The sequence below is a fragment of the Amblyomma americanum genome, chromosome 4, assembly GCF_052857255.1.
Source record: "Amblyomma americanum isolate KBUSLIRL-KWMA chromosome 4, ASM5285725v1, whole genome shotgun sequence".
Classification (NCBI taxonomy): Eukaryota; Metazoa; Arthropoda; class Arachnida; order Ixodida; family Ixodidae; genus Amblyomma; species Amblyomma americanum.
In genome coordinates this window covers 176,261,777-176,276,948 of record NC_135500.1, presented here as the reverse complement: position 1 = coordinate 176,276,948, position 15,172 = coordinate 176,261,777, and the positions used below count along the sequence as shown (strand labels likewise).

Sequence of the window (15,172 nt, the reverse complement as noted above, 5' to 3'; positions counted from 1 at the left end):
ACACGGGGCGCGCGCCAAAGAGTCTGCATCCTCCTCGACAACCAGTGCGTGCACGAGCCGACTATGACCTAGGTACTCCTAGGGACACTGGGGAGCCTCATCACTTTATAAGACTTGCGACAGACGCAAAATGGTGGATTCGTATGATGTGTGGACCCGTGTGGTCTCTTGATGTCGACTCTCTTGTGAAGACGCATCTCTGCGCTCTCTTTGATCTTGTCTGTAATGGATATATATATATAAACGTTTATTTCTTCTTCCGTCAAGAAGACTTTGGAGCGTCCTTTCCTCGCCATGTCTGGGCGCCGACCTCACCGTTCATCGTGAATCACATCAGGGCCGAAACTCGGATTCCGTTGCGAAATTATAGCCGCGCCGCGACGCTCTTACCGTGCGCAGGTTGCATTTTTTATTAGTTCGTATTACACTTGTTTAATAAATTTAAAGCAAGCGAATGCGTGGTACGGGCTTGCATGGAAATTAGCAATACCGAAATCATTCCAGTGCATTTGGTGAAAATAATAAAATGAAGTATACAAGTGAACAAATAAATAAACAAGAATCCTGCTGACTTATAAGACGCAACGAATTTTGTCGTAACCAAGGAAAGCATTAAAACTGACCAGTAAAGCGTTGCTATGCGCAAACTTGTGCAAAGACTGCAAGTAATGTACACTGAAATGTTCTGAGGGTCTGTGCTACGCGCAGTGAACTGTGCAAAAGTATAAACTCTCTTGGGCATCTGGACGAATGTTAATCATGGCTGCTGCGCGACGAAGGCTATTCTCGTTTTTATGTGAGAAGATACTCTTCTCTTAAACATGAGAGCATGTTGTGCATCGTTAACACTATTAACACAGCGGAAGACGCATGCGCATACGTGCGCATGCCGGAAAATGTGTGTATCTGAAGACCGTCTCTGAAGATGCATACGTAGAGCGCACCATTAACACCGCGAAAGCTGCACGCGGATACGTGTGTGCGCAAGGAAGGGTGTGCATATAGGAAGCCCCTCACTGAACCATGTCCTAGTGATGTGCACAAGGATGAGTGCGGGATGTAGATAGCTTGTGCTACGCATCTGAATCTTCAGGACAGACAAGTGAAAGGCAGTGTGTATAAGTGTACGTCTGCCTGCATTGTCTGGGCAACTCTATGCAACTCACTGCACTATGACATTATCAACTTCCATTTGCACTCTACTTCTAGCTTTCTCTCTCCCCCCCCCCCCCCCCCCCCCCCAACCCGTGTGGAATAGCATACAGGGCCACGCTTCCACCAGCCTACCTCTTCTCCTTTCCTCTCATTAACTCTCTCTCTCTGAGCAACTTTCCGCTGCAGTCTGTACAAGAGCTGTACAACGCACCTCGATAGGGCCAGTTTACGGCGAAACGCGACCACTGACTGCGGTTAGCACATGAAATGAATCGGATTCGAGATAAAACGTTGTGATATGCGCAAGAAGAGCCATTCCTATAGCTGGACGGACGCTGCGTCCAGGAGTGCATGGTGACCAACTCTGGTGGCCGTTGCTGGGCAGCGAAGAAGATGGCAAAAGCTTGCACGCTGGATCCGCAATGCACCCTGGCCAATCCCCCGCCGTGGGTATGTGCCACTAAGCTTGAAGACAGCATCATCATCATCAGCTGCCACGGATGCTTCGATGGCCTAAAGCAGAGGAAAAAGAGGAAGGATGGGATGTTTTCCACCTTGGCCCATGTAGCCGCAGTGACTAACGAGGCATTTCTGCCTGCCACTGACTATACCCAGCGTCTACTACTACCCGGTCGCTGACGAGCTAGGTTCGTTCTAGCCGAGGGGGAGAGGAGGGAATCCAAACTTGCCTGATGAGAGCACCGCACACGTGAGAAGATGCTGAGCGGCAGCGAGGCAATGCCGGGCGCTGGAGAAGCTGCCATACCGCTGAAGGATGCATTGGCAGCGAAGGCGCTGAACGAAGATGGGTCATCAGCGCGAGTCGACGGACCGCTCACCTTCGAGACTCGGCGATTAGAGGGCACATTGATGGATGCCGTGAGCGGCTGCACTTCTTCGGGCTTCACGACTCAGACCGAAGTGTCCGGTGAGCGGCCCATTTCTTCTTTGATCAGCCAGAATATTTTCGAAAGTTAATAATAAACTGAGTGTCCTTGACTTGACAAAAAAAAAAGAGAAGGCTTTGTACACGCACTCTGGCGAACTTTAAATAACCCAATGTGGTCGAAAGTGATTTTAAGCGCTGCGCTACGGTGTGCGCCTTATAACAATGTTGTGCCTCATGAAAAAGTGCTTACAGTAAGCGCCAATCTTACCATGCAGCTCACCTAGAGCTTTGTGAACTTAATTGTTAGCCCTTACCTATCTTCTGCTTTTTGCTCCATTCATACATTTCCAAGATAGCGTTTAAATAGACGTGTTTGACCATTGGTAACACTGCGAAACACAAAAGATAAAAAAAAATTACCGAAAAAAAAGATGACATTCAGAATATTCAATACGGACTGCAGTGAGCTGTAAACACCACATATATGATATTTGTGGCCACTGCCAAGAGAAATGGTATGAGAGTTCGCCAGAGGGTAGCCGCCTTTTCGCCTACCCTTTTGCCTTTGGAAACTCTGCGGGTATAACCTGAAAATTCTAAACCAGAGGGCATCGGTGTGTTTCAATGTTAGACATTTTCGACCATCCGTTAATGAATAAGTTGAAGATGTGCGAGGTCACCGCAGCACACGCCGTCAGGAGCGCCATGTTAGCTGCTTCATTACCGTGCCCACAATTTGTGGCTAAGAGGAAGTGCAACCCTGCTCGCTGTTCTCGGCGCCTTCGAACAGAGTTGCCATCGGAGGGCCGGACAAGCGGCGTGCTGCAGAGGTCCAGCAGCCGCGCGGTGCCCGAGAAGAAGAGCTGCCGGAGCTCGCTGCTGCTGGTGGGCGGCGACGCGGGCGTGGGGCTGCCGTCGCCCACGAAGTCCCTGGAGCGCCGCCCTGTCCTGTTCCGCAGCACGGCGGCCGAGTCGCTGCGTGGCTCCAGCGAACGCGTGCGCGGGGGCTGGGACGGACCCGTGGCGCACGATGCCCGGACGGGCTTTGCCTCCAGCCTCAAGCTGCTGGCCGAGAACCTCGTCAACGAGACCTCGTTCGTATACTCCCCGCTCTTCCCAGTGGTCGTAAAGCCGCGGGTTTGAAGAACCAGATGCATTTCGCGAGAACTCCTCTCTTCACGTTTCCCTTTTGAAACGAAGACCCAGTGCATGCTTTCTGGAAGCGCTTAGTGGCTTTTTACAAAAACTTTGCGCAAAAAAGATACGACGAACAGACATGGACGTTGTCAGGTGTTCGTGAAGGTTCATGGCTGTCTTCCTCATCATTTTTTTTACTAAGATTTTTTACAGCGGCACATCAAACTCTCCCAGCATCATGCTTCACTGAGCTTGATTCTTTCTCTGAGCCTCCTTTCAGCTACTGTTAAAAAGGGCAGTGACTGACTCATGTACCGCCAGGAAAATGTGTGACTAGTACCGGGAAGAAAAACTCACATCCATGGTGGACCGTTCTGCCTGTCTTCTGTTTCCTATATGCGGTGTGCACAAATAATGTGATAAGACACCGACTCGCCCATATAAACAAGTACTTTTATGCAAGCGGTTGTGAAAAACTCGAACTTTATGCATATCAGCGATCTTGATGGAAGTCAAGAGGATATATTTTGTGGCATGTAGAGTGGCGTTTTCTATCGGTCTTCTGCAGCAGAATAGGGCATGAAATGCAGACGAAATTGCACGTACCGGAATTCTGCCTGTACGCGTGTTTGCGTGGACGCTCTTCTGTTTACCCTTCAAAATGGAACGAATGCAGGGAAGTGCGATTACCAGCGAAGGTTTATCATCCGCCGTGCGAAAAACTGCATGAAATAGTTTTGTCTCCAATACTTTTCGCAAGCTTAACGACCAGGCTTACTGAATATAGTATGTCGAAACCGTTGGGAAACAAGTCGGTACTTCATCAGCATTACCATTATCATCATCATGCAACTAAACCGACTGCAGAACAAAGTTCTTTCCGATACCTCTCCAGATAACCGTCCTGTGCCAGTAGAGGCCACCTTATCGCCGCTAACTTCTTAATCTCATCTGCCCACCTGATTATCTGCCGCAAGCTGTTATGCTTACCTTTTCTCGGTATCCAGTCCGTTACCCTTAACGGCCATCCGTTATCTTACCTTCGCTTTACATGCTTCCTTACATGCTTTACATGCTTTTCTCCCTTTTCATTGCTTCCTCTTTCATTACCGGTGAGATGTGCGATTCCACTGCACCACTGCCTCCACCACAATCGTCCTGATTATTTCTAACTCGTCCGCTAGCTTTCCTTCTTGACCGCAGAGCTAATGATATTTCGTCGTAATTTTTCGCGTACATCTGAATTTTCCCTCCAGTTTCCTCTGGAATGCTTATAGGATGCCTCCATTCTCATGAGCATGCTCGAGTTTCTACACATTCTACTTCCTTGTGTCGGTTACCTTATGTTCATAAGCTAACTTTGAAAGCTCTTTCAGTTCTACTGCCTCTATGGAGTTAGAGGCTTTCATGCTGTGATGGGTCTTAATCAGATCCTTCGTATCCTGTGAGAGCATAGCAGTGTTCAGTCTGGCTTCCCTGCTCCCTATTTCTATTGTGAACCCCGTAATGAGATCTCTGATATAATCATTAATTGTTTAATCTCTAAGGCTATCGTCCTCGGTTAAACCGGAATATCTGTACTGCAGCAAGATACTGATTCCCCCTACTGTATCTCTTACCGCTTGCTCGTCGATCGGCTTCTTCCTTAGTAGTTCACTGCGTTCCCTCCTGAAGACTAGGCTGATCCGACAACTTACGATTCTTTCGTTCGGAGAACTCTACAAAACAACTCCCTCTTCTTAATCCCAGAACTTCTGCTCTGCCATAATCACCCACTGCATGGGCTCCTGCCTACTTCTTGACATACTTGGCATAGAAGTCGTCCATCAGCATAGTGTACTGCGTTTTCTCTTTCCTCCTTGCCGACTCCATGTCTTCATAGAACCCTTAGATAACCTAGCCATCATGAGTGGAAGTAGGCACGTAGGCCTGCGCCACCTTGGAGGCGTTACTTTCCCCAAGATAATTGCAACTTCAGTATATGCAAGGTGTGAATGAGAAGCTGAATGCCTCAATTGATGGTAAAAGTTTGTTTCCCCGCTTTTCTTAATTGAAAGGCAACTTGATGAAAGCCCACCTCGGGCCAGTTCTCTGGTCTCGAGCGAGACGCCGAGTGCGGTCGCCGCGGAGGTGCTGCCGCCTCCTCCGATCGAGATGGCCCTGGACGTGGGGAGTGTGACCCACATCGCGTCAGAAACGTCCGTAGCGTCGCCAGCTGAGCTGCCCGACGTGCCTTCCACCAGCGCCTTCACTCCACCCGTGCCCGACTCAGTGTTTCCCTACGAAGTCCACATGGCGCAAGAAGAGCCGCCTCCGGAAGCGGTCGTGGTGCAACCTGCACCACGAGCCGCCAGCCAGTGTTCAGTTCAGGTAACGCCCTTACGGCTCCCCAGGGGGAAACTCTCCAAACATGTTCCAGAAAGCGCTTAAAGGAAAACTTATCGCCGAGCTTCGACGCCCTGTGATGCATGACTAATGATTACGTGAAGTGAGCTCGCTTTCACCTGCTACGAGACATCTAAATTGCTTCCACTCACTTCGTGAAGCGTAGCCGGAGCGTCAAAGGTGATCACAGTGATATCATCAGAATTCTAGGGAACTCGCAATACCCGAAGAGCACTCGCGACAATGGCACATTAGGAATATGTTGAGCTCCCATCAAAGTAAGCGCGACATGTTGAAGAAGTTCTTCGCTATTTTCGCGAGGAAAACTTTTTTTAGAGCCTGGTTCTCTCTCTCCCCCCGGCTAAGGCAAATGGTACGAGGAATGTCAATCACGCAAGACGGGAGCATCAAGAGACTCTACCAAGTACTTATTGAGCCACAGAAGTAAAGACGTGGTCATAATCAGAGCGCTCAACTCAGAGACCTCAAGATTACAGCTTGCCCTACTGATAAAATGGCAGCTTCTATCTTCGTGTAATCGCATGGAAATAGAAGAGGGTAGAAGTTCCGCTTCAGAAAGCGATCAACGCAGGCAGCGCTTCCTTTCCTTTCTGCCGCCCGTCGTTACGGTTGCTTCGCAAAACATTAATACGTTGAGAAAAAAAAGAAGAAACCATAACTACAGCCCAACTATCTTACGTACAACCCCCTGCAGGTTCTGAGGGTGGAAATTCCAGAGGCTCCCGTCCGTCCCGAGCACTTTGCCAACCCCGTGTCGCGTGACGAAGCGCCGATGGCTGGCTCTACGCTGCCGCTGAATGCCGAGGCACCGCGGCTGAACAGGCCGGCGCAAATGATGCATCACCACCAGCGCCAGCACGCCATCCCGTGAGTGTCGGAGGAACGACAATTTTACTCAGCTTTTTGCATGGAAGAAGTTTCAATTTTGTTTTGAAGACGAAGAGGTGTTACACGGCTGTAATCTGGTGCTTTACTGATGCAGTAGGTCACAGCCCTGAAATTTTCACCGGTAGGTCCCAAAAAAATAGCAGGAAAGGAAATTGGGGCACCAGGATTAGGCGGCTTGAAAGACTTGAGCTACGCATTTCTGGTTCGTTTTAACACTGCCCATTGACCAAGTTAACAACGCCTTTGAGATGCAGAAACAAGGAGAAAAAGTGAATATTCCTGAAGTTCAAAATTTAATGCCGGTCTAACGATTTATAACAGAAAAATCTCTACTGTCTGTATCCAGTCTTTTGTATCATTGAATCCGCGTTACGTTGCAAATTCTAACGCTCGCCTTGGTCTCTTGATTACTGGACACTGGTTTGGCTTTCGTGCGGCTGGTCATAACAAGCCGACTTAGTCACAAAGCATTACTGCGTGCAGAAAGCTTTTGTGGCCTATCTCCCCTCAGAACTTGCCCTAGCTGCACCTTCCGCGCGGTCACACTCTTGAAGTGAGACGGGTGACAGATCAAGAGGAAGCAAGCAGGCCTATTAGGTCTTGCTCTTCACAGCCGCATAAGAAGCTACGACCAACATTTCACTTCTTGTGTGCAGGCCTCTTGCGGCGCCCTTGTGCACTCGATGGTGCTGTGCCAAAATCAGCATGATCTCCATGGCGATAATGTCTCTGTTCGCCGCTTTCATGATCTACGCATTCAGGGAAGGTGAGCTTAGGTGTTTACACTAGTGTCGCTTTCGAGAGCATGCTAGCAGGCTGTCTTGCGTTGTCAAAAGAAATGAGAAATAATAAACGACGAGAGTTTTGTCGCAGCACGCCTGCCGAAGCATGCACCCTTTTTCTTGTTTTTACGCCAACAAGGCTAGGTTTTGCAATAATTATGCATAAATGTGCTGTGGCAAAAGACTGAAGTTCTAGACAGTGGCGTAAAAGCATACATTTCCAAAGATGTGTAGGGTAAATTGCCAGATTTTGTCTGTATGCAATGGCGTTTTCAGACAGGTGTTTTCGCAATAAAAAACTGAGTGCAATGAGTGTTAGCGTGAACTTAAGGCATCTCGAAACGCTACATGGTGTGCGATCTGGGAGACATGTGAAGAGACTTTTTTACGATTTTACATTGTGCAACTCAAAGGTATATTCATGTCGGTTTCCACGGGGCTACTGCAATGAAGCGAATATTTTCTTTTACGTGATATCATATTATCAAATGTTCTTTTTCATCTCAGCGGCTAAAGAGTTCCTTATATCGCCGTGGTTTCAGATACTTTCGTGGATCTAGTTAACTGGGGTAAGCATCCATGACCAACTTCCGCATGTCTGTGAATCAGTCGGTTAAAATGCGTGCAACAAATCAAGCGACGCACTCTGCTACCGCTGTAGTAAAACGGCTTTAGCCATGATAACACTTTCAAGCTCACGGAGATAGTCAAATCTGTATCCAGCGGAAACATTAGCTAATCATCGGTTTTCTGCCTCTTATTCTGAAAGAATTGGCATGATATTATTTAACCGCAGCAAAGGTAGTATACGACCGCAAGTTGTAGGCGTAGCTGGCTTTCCGAATGACTGTATTACGGCCGTCATTATTAGATCGCGAGATGTGACCTTGTCTGTGAGCGGGTATGTAAGCGAGCCTGTAATAATCCGGTCACACCCTGCGCCACCACCAGTAAACAAAAAATGGTATTTCAGTGAAACCGGAGAGCAACACAATAATATTGCGCACTACAGTCTGACCGCCATTAACCTGAAAGTGCTTACAGCAACGCAGTCAATGTCGTCACTGCTCGTCACTTTCCTTCGACGTATCAAAAACTGTTTAAGGACTCAGCCAGATGCGGTCATTACCGTGCTCCCGTTCGTCGATAATGTCGCCTGAGCACGCATTTGCAGTAAGACAATGTTGGCGCGCCAGCTACACAGACAGTATGGAGTTAAACCGGGGATTACATCTTTGTTACGATGAGCATATAACGCATAACCAACCACAAAAATCCAAGCTCGCGACACCTGAGTACGCGGTTAATTAAAACGTCTGGTGAGGTAGATCGGGCATTCGCCCGCTTTTTAACCCTACATTGTGCTTGCCGTTGTTCACAGTGAAAGGCGCGAAATGAAGTTTTTGCAGCTTCGTTGCAATGTGCAGTCTGATTAATGGTACTTTGTCTCACAACAGCGGCCACGTGGAATACTTCCAGCATCAGGGGAAAGTTTATGGCGACGCAAGCTCTGTCGGAGGCAGGTACGACGTTTGTCTAAGAGCACAGTTCACTCCTCTGATGGTTCTGCTTTTTCCAGAAAACGTCACGGAATCTGCTATCCTCAAACAGAACGTCCCTTGAAGAAGGCGCAGCGCTAACCTCATGGCCTAAGGACCACCATCCAGAAGGAAATAAAGACCGTCCTTGCACTCTTAATTTGATGTAGGCAATGCAGAGTAGTGTACACGCAACCCAATGTATGTCGTGTACACTGCATACGACTTTTACAGAGCTAGACATTGCTGAAGTGGAAACTGTACACATCTGGCTACTGTGTACAGTTGGACATTGTATACGCCCGGCCCCATTGCAGAGCATTGTGGCGTATACAGCGGCCTTTTAGAGTTGCAGCGTATTTCGAATATGTTTTAGAGGTGATTTTGCTTTCTGGGCCTGAAGTCCACAATTAAATGACCACAATTAAGTACCACCTATGTTAACCTTGTAGTACGAAACGCCCCGTCCGTGTATCCACATAGATGCAGCAAGATAAAGTTTCACCTAGCGTTTTTTTCTTCACCTATATCGACGATCGTGGCTCGTGTGCATAGTTTCTTAGGTGACGCTTGTTACTCAAAGTGAATGGTATGCATTCCTAAAGGCTTTGTTAAGCATGCGAAAACATATACAGCTTTTAATGCGAAGTGCATATCAGGGTATTTTAAAGGAATAAATAAAAACGTCACTGACCGCAAAGTGTTACTTAAAGCTTCAGAGTGCCCATCTTAAGTAAAGCTCTGGTGAACGAAGACAATAAAGAAGGATGTCTAGAGTTCCATGACTTGCTGCTGCTGATACTCATTTATAGAAAAAAAAGCTCATAAAGGCCAAGTAACGGCACGTTCCGAAATTGTTTCAGCCAACTGAGAAACTGTTGCGGTACAAACAACGAGCTCCTGGCTTGTGTCGGGCGGCGCGCATCAACAATAAAATTTGCGCTATTCCATAGCGCCGAGGGCACGCCCGAGCGACCCGCATCGAGGTTAAAATCTCTCTCAGTCGCCCGCTAACCGCCAGATACGTGAAATAAACATCGAGGCAAGGGGCCGGCAGCCCCAAGAAGTGGAGCGCTGGTTTGGCACGTGCAACTGAGAGGCCACCGCCTGATCTTCGCTGCTCTGAACGCGGATTCCAAACGCTGCGCGTGACGGAATTCCACTATGTCCCCGCGAGCTCCTCTAGCGCAGTTTCATGCAGTACGGCTACCAGGGCCTGGATAGACAAACAAACTATTCTTTGTCAATCATTGAGCGCGCTGCGTAAGATGGGTAGGATGATACTTGCGGCACTCGCGGTGTTGTCTGCTCTTGAAAACGATTCGCTGTAGTGGCCGACGTTAGTGGAATGTCCAATAAAGGCAGCTATACGGTGGCCAATGCGTTGATCAGTAGCGAGCCATTCTTCCGTGCAAGCAGTGTTCCAAGTTCGCTTTCCTATTGGCAGAGGATGTATCCGAAACTGTGCTGAGCTTTATCTACACGGCATGCTGTTTTTGTACCAGCATAAAGAAGGATAATGCACGACACGATTCGAACGATCACTTCCTATTCTCGGCTGTCACTGGATACACTTTGTGATGGAAAAATTAGAAGAAACTTTCTTAAATAATGTTGTATGAAAGTTTTTGCCCCACTCTAGCTTGCTGTTAACGAATAAATGGGGCACTAACTATAAACTGACGTTACGCAGAGAGAGAGAGTGTTATACACAATAGGCAAGGTGGTGGGGTTTACTTTCTTCATTCTTGGCATGTTTCATCGTGTGAAGAAGGTAGGATGTAGATAGGGCTTGGTGTAGAAGAAAACCGGTCTACAAAATCTGCACAGATATATATTTGTAGTTTGGAAATGAATGTGAGTCGATGCAGGGCGAATGTCCCGAAAACCGTCCTCCAGGAGCTCGTTTCGTACTATCTCCTGGCGCGTTCATTGGTGTCAATAATGGTTCGGCTATCACTTGCAACCGGTCGAATCCCTTGCAAACATGCCTGTCGGCTCATAGCCACTGATGCTGCGGCGTGCGCACATAAAAGTGCCCCTTGATCCTGGACATTCACGGATGCTTGCATTCCATAATTGGCAGTGCTGCACTGAATTGAAAGGACGTCGCATTCCCTATACGGTCGCAGCCGGTGTTTGGCGTCGCCAACCGACGGCAGCGCCTCCAAACGTTTTGTTCAGACGGGCTCTGCGGGCCTCGCACCACACACACAGTGGGCGGAGATCCGTGAGCTTATCGGGATGCCCGCTGCAGAAGCGAGGCTTGTTTCAATACTGCGTCCGGGCGAAGAACCTTGAACTGGTTCAGCCGAGTCTCGAGGCGCGCGCTCAGAGGAGACGAGATAGAAGCGCCAGTGGGGGTGGAGGGTGGAATACGTACAAAGGCGGAGCGAAGCGTCTCGGAGGAACCGCTGAAGACACGCTTGCGAAAGTCTGGATGAGTACACACACGCCAGACAGACTATGCCGCTGCTTTAGCTTCTTAATAAAGGCGTGAGCTGAGGTGACACTGACGTGGACGGCGGCAAGCAGACTCTGCACGACATCGCCGCCACGAGAATATGAAAAAAAAAAAGACATCGACCTAAGAGTGCCTACTTGGAGTCTAGAAACAGCACAAAATACCAAAGCGAATGAGCTGCTAAGCTGGATTCGCGACAACGCGATTGCACCAATATGCTAATGCTGACCGCGTCGTATAAATAATTACTCCTGCTACTCAGCAAGACAAAGAAACGCGCGGCTCAAGTTGAATGGCGCCACTACTTGGCTTCTGCTGTAATCAGGAGTCTCATTCTAAGCGCTGATATATTTCTAGGGCGCGTAGGATGGCGTGTATTTCAGCAGCGGCCTCCGACCGGACGGCCGCAGATTTCATTTCTTCATTCGAGCAGTACATTGGCGGTTGCGACAGTATCAGCATGTGCCGCGGAGAGGCCGGTCGATGCGAAAGCGATAACAGCCCTTCGGGCTACAACCGGCATCCTGAATGTCGGCCCCCATTCGTCGAGAGGTCGGGGCAAATTTCAGCTGCGTTCATGAGCACGAATGAATTTTAAGGGATCGCATAAAGCGGACCGCTTCCGTCAGCTTTTGCAGACTTCGTTAACGAATAATTCTGTCTTATCCTGGCTGCATGAAGTGAATTGGTTGCTGTCGTTGTAATAATGTCGATGGGACAGTAATTTTTCAAATTATTAAATGCTTAAAAAACAAACAACCACCCAGCTTTGTTATTCTGAACCCTTTGTGTGCACTGAGGGCACGCCATAGGTAATCACGTTCTTGTCAGTAACGCACTCTACATTGAAGCTCTGCTGATTCCGCTCCTATGGTACTCGAGCTTCATCAAACAGCCGCATCCGACTTAATCAAGTTCGGCCATCAAATGTTACATCAGTTTGATCGTACCGTGCCATTGGTGTATCATTATGATCAGCTTGGTACTCTGCCTCACAAGTTGTTGGCACTGAAGAGAAAGCTGTATAGATGCATGCCGCGAGCCAATGAGGAGCCTGATGCTTCTCGGCGAACCTCTTAGTCCGCCCTTCCCCCTACCTTCCCTCTTTTCTTCTTTATGCGGCCGAGAACTTCACCAAATTATGGCACTGACTACAGGGTCATTGCCAAAGCCTTTTGGCGGCTACAGGTATGACTCACAAACCAGTAATACTGCTAATTTCATCGTAAGAGCCGACAAATCCAGGGTCTCATCGAACTTTGCAGCCCTCTTTCGCGGAAGTACGGCTTCGTCTCGACGGAGGCTGAACTGTAGCAGTTTCGCCATGGAGGACAGCACTTCTCAGGCTCGATGCGAGGGCCCAGGGCCAGCATCGCTCCATTCCGCCGGTCTGCCAGCCAGATACGTCGCAGGGCGCACCACATATCGCGCAGTCGCCCTCGCCGACGGCGTCCGGGCGTGCGAGCACGGTTCTCCGGCGACGGCAACGCGTAACCGGATGCCTTCCGACGTCGCGCCGCCGCCGCCGAGGGGGCGCGCGGGGAGGCGGAGCCTTCGGCGAGCAAACATGGCGAGAGACGCCGTGCCGCCAGTCCTGCTCGCGCCTCGTGCCCAACCGGCTGGCCACCGTACCGCACTGCGCGCCGCCAGCGCCCCGATGAAAGTAGCTGTGGAAACGCGAAAGGATACGTATGCTCGCTGCGAGCCTCGGCCGTCGCCGCTGCGACTGAGTGAGTATCGTACAGTACGTTCCGTCCGTGGCCGCGCTTACTTGTCGCGCGCGTTGCCGGTCGTTCTTGGCCGTCGCGGTGGTGATCGTGCAGCGCCCGCGGGATATTTTGTTGCCGTTTTCTCGAAACTTTTATTACTCGCAGCGCTGGTAAGCGTACAAGGCGACACGCTGTCCCTGCCATTCTGTGCGCCCACCCGCATGGCCTGTTCGCGCTGAAAGTTTTGCGTTGGACAACTGTCTTCGTTTCAAAGTGAAGGGTCTCCGGAACTAGATAAGCAACTTTTGTCCTGTAATGTCCATACCGTTATGTCCAACTGTCGTCCATAAACTTCGTTATGTGTTTTAGGTGTTTTGGCGAAACAGTAACAGGGCTAATGAGACAGATGTGGTATAGTTCACGGCCGCATGGGTTTCCCAGGAGAACTTGGTTGAACTTTCGAGTGCCAAATGTTGCCCGAAAAGACTGCTGCCACTTGACGGCAGAAGCACAGCTGACAGCCGCCGGTGAAAGTTTCGCCGACACTGTAAAGACCTCACCGCGAGAATGGCGAAACCTCTTACACAGTTCCATTCTTCGCAGCGGGAGGCGGTCGCCCGCTTTGACGGCTTGACGGCGTTTATTACACGCGGCGTCGAAGCAGCGGACGAAGTGACGGAAGGAACGACATTCAATGCCGCCGCGTGCAGCGAGCGACAAGCCGTCTCCGGATTCGCGCGGACGGCAGTTCGCATTCGAAATTCTCACTCGAGTTACTCCGGGCTGTCACTGGGCGGGTGGCGTCAGACCCGCCGCTCTCACGTCACGACCACGTGGAATGTTTACAGCGCATCGGAGACGCGTCATTGCGGAGCCTAATGGCCGGAAGGTTTGTTTCCCTTCTAGCTTACGACGTTGATTTGTTACGGCTAAAGGCCAGTGGCCTGTACTAGTGCTTTGGGGAGCGTAGGGGAGTCCCCGCCCTGCCAGTGCAAGCAGGCGCTGTAAGCAGTGGAAGGATATCTTAACTACCGAAATGACCTCTTTGCGCGCGTAAAGTTTGTCCTTTTGCACTGAAGGTGAACTAAGCCGCACATCCATAGTGTCTCCACAAGCTGACCTCGAAAGCAACGCGAAAGTCGAAGGCGAAACAGATTGATTGTGAACGCGATCGGCGCTGCCACCGTCACGCCACGGTCGTACTTGTGCCTTAGCTGCGACGGAACTCTATCTTGATAGGGCTGACGTGCAGTACTGCATTTGGAATGATGTGTCAGACTGAATAAGAGACAAGAGTGGGGACAATGGAAGCGGTGTCGAGTTCGTTGCACTTGCTTCTGCGCAGTGCTTGCATTATTCGGCATCAGAGCTTCATAGTGCAATCACACTTAAATACTCCTAGATTTCAAGCCCGTAACCTTAACCGATTAAGCTACACACTACGGAGCTACTTTCGCCACCCGGTTCAGTCTTGGGAAAGATCCAGAATAAAAAAGAAAACAGAAAGAACCGTGTCAGCTGCTTTCAAGCACCGAGGTGGAGCTACTTCGCGAGGAAAATTTTTAGAGAAACTTGCTAAGAATTACAATAGCGAGGACCGCCGGCTTTTTCTTGCACATTATCTGCCGGGAAATCGCCGCACAAGAGAAAAGCCTGCCCGGTTTCCTGCGATGCGCGTCATGCGCTAGGTTTCGCAATGTCGCGGAGTCGGTCGCAGGTCGAGATGCTGCGTCGCACTCCAGTGTGTGTGCACTTTCTTTCGCCAGTCGACGGAGCTGTGTACCGCCGTCGCCAAATTGCGAGAGGCCGCGGTGCGACTTGTGCACCGCAAGAAGGGGCGTTGGAGTTCGAGTTGTAAAAGCAACAGTACACTGTCTGCCAAAAGTTCTGATTGGTTGTCATTTGCAGCAGCCTACATGGAAAAAGAAAACCAGAAAACAAAGAACCTTTCATGTCTTGTTGCGCTTGCTTCTGCAAGAAAAAGTTAAGTAGATGAGTAACATTATCAAAACGGGTGGCAATCGCTGGTATTAAATGCTGCAGCTTACTAAAAATAATCACAGGGCGGAGAAGACTTACCGGTTAGTCTTCTATAAGTGCTGAGATTTTAAGAATGCTGATGCATTTCGTCAGATATTTTGAGCAGGTGTGCAATGCACAGAGCGGTTTTAAAGTGCGTTAGAAAAAAAATACAGTGGCCTCAT

The 15,172-nt window shown here is 49.5% G+C and overlaps 2 protein-coding genes across 5 annotated transcripts in view; both read left to right on the top strand.

The window, feature by feature from the left end:
* The first annotated feature begins 1,615 nt into the window (after positions 1-1,615).
* Positions 1,616-8,955, top strand: LOC144130464 (uncharacterized). Of its 2 annotated transcripts, none has more exons than XR_013314104.1 (8): positions 1,616-2,083; positions 2,835-3,138; positions 5,239-5,551; positions 6,282-6,454; positions 7,132-7,241; positions 7,765-7,826; positions 8,715-8,780; positions 8,837-8,955. XR_013314104.1 is itself a non-coding variant. In XM_077664385.1 (8 exons), exons 1-8 carry the CDS (start codon positions 1,873-1,875, stop codon positions 8,878-8,880), a joined length of 1,248 nt encoding a protein of 415 aa, XP_077520511.1. In that variant the 5' UTR covers positions 1,619-1,872; the 3' UTR covers positions 8,881-8,955. The 2 variants fall into 2 exon arrangements, 1 of the variants encoding a protein (XP_077520511.1); XM_077664385.1 differs by having other exon boundaries at positions 1,619-2,083; positions 7,800-7,826.
* Positions 8,956-12,811: 3,856 nt separating this feature from the next.
* The window catches only part of LOC144128709 (sodium-dependent dopamine transporter-like), a 90,558-nt gene continuing 88,197 nt past the window's right edge, over positions 12,812-15,172 (top strand). The window contains exon 1 of one of the 3 annotated variants that reach the window (XM_077662336.1): positions 12,812-12,989. In XM_077662336.1, coding sequence (XP_077518462.1) covers positions 12,827-12,989 — 163 coding nt within the window. In that variant the 5' untranslated portion in view covers positions 12,812-12,826. The remainder of the gene's footprint in view (positions 12,990-15,172) is intronic. The other 2 variants (XM_077662337.1, XM_077662341.1) reach the window with 2 other exon arrangements.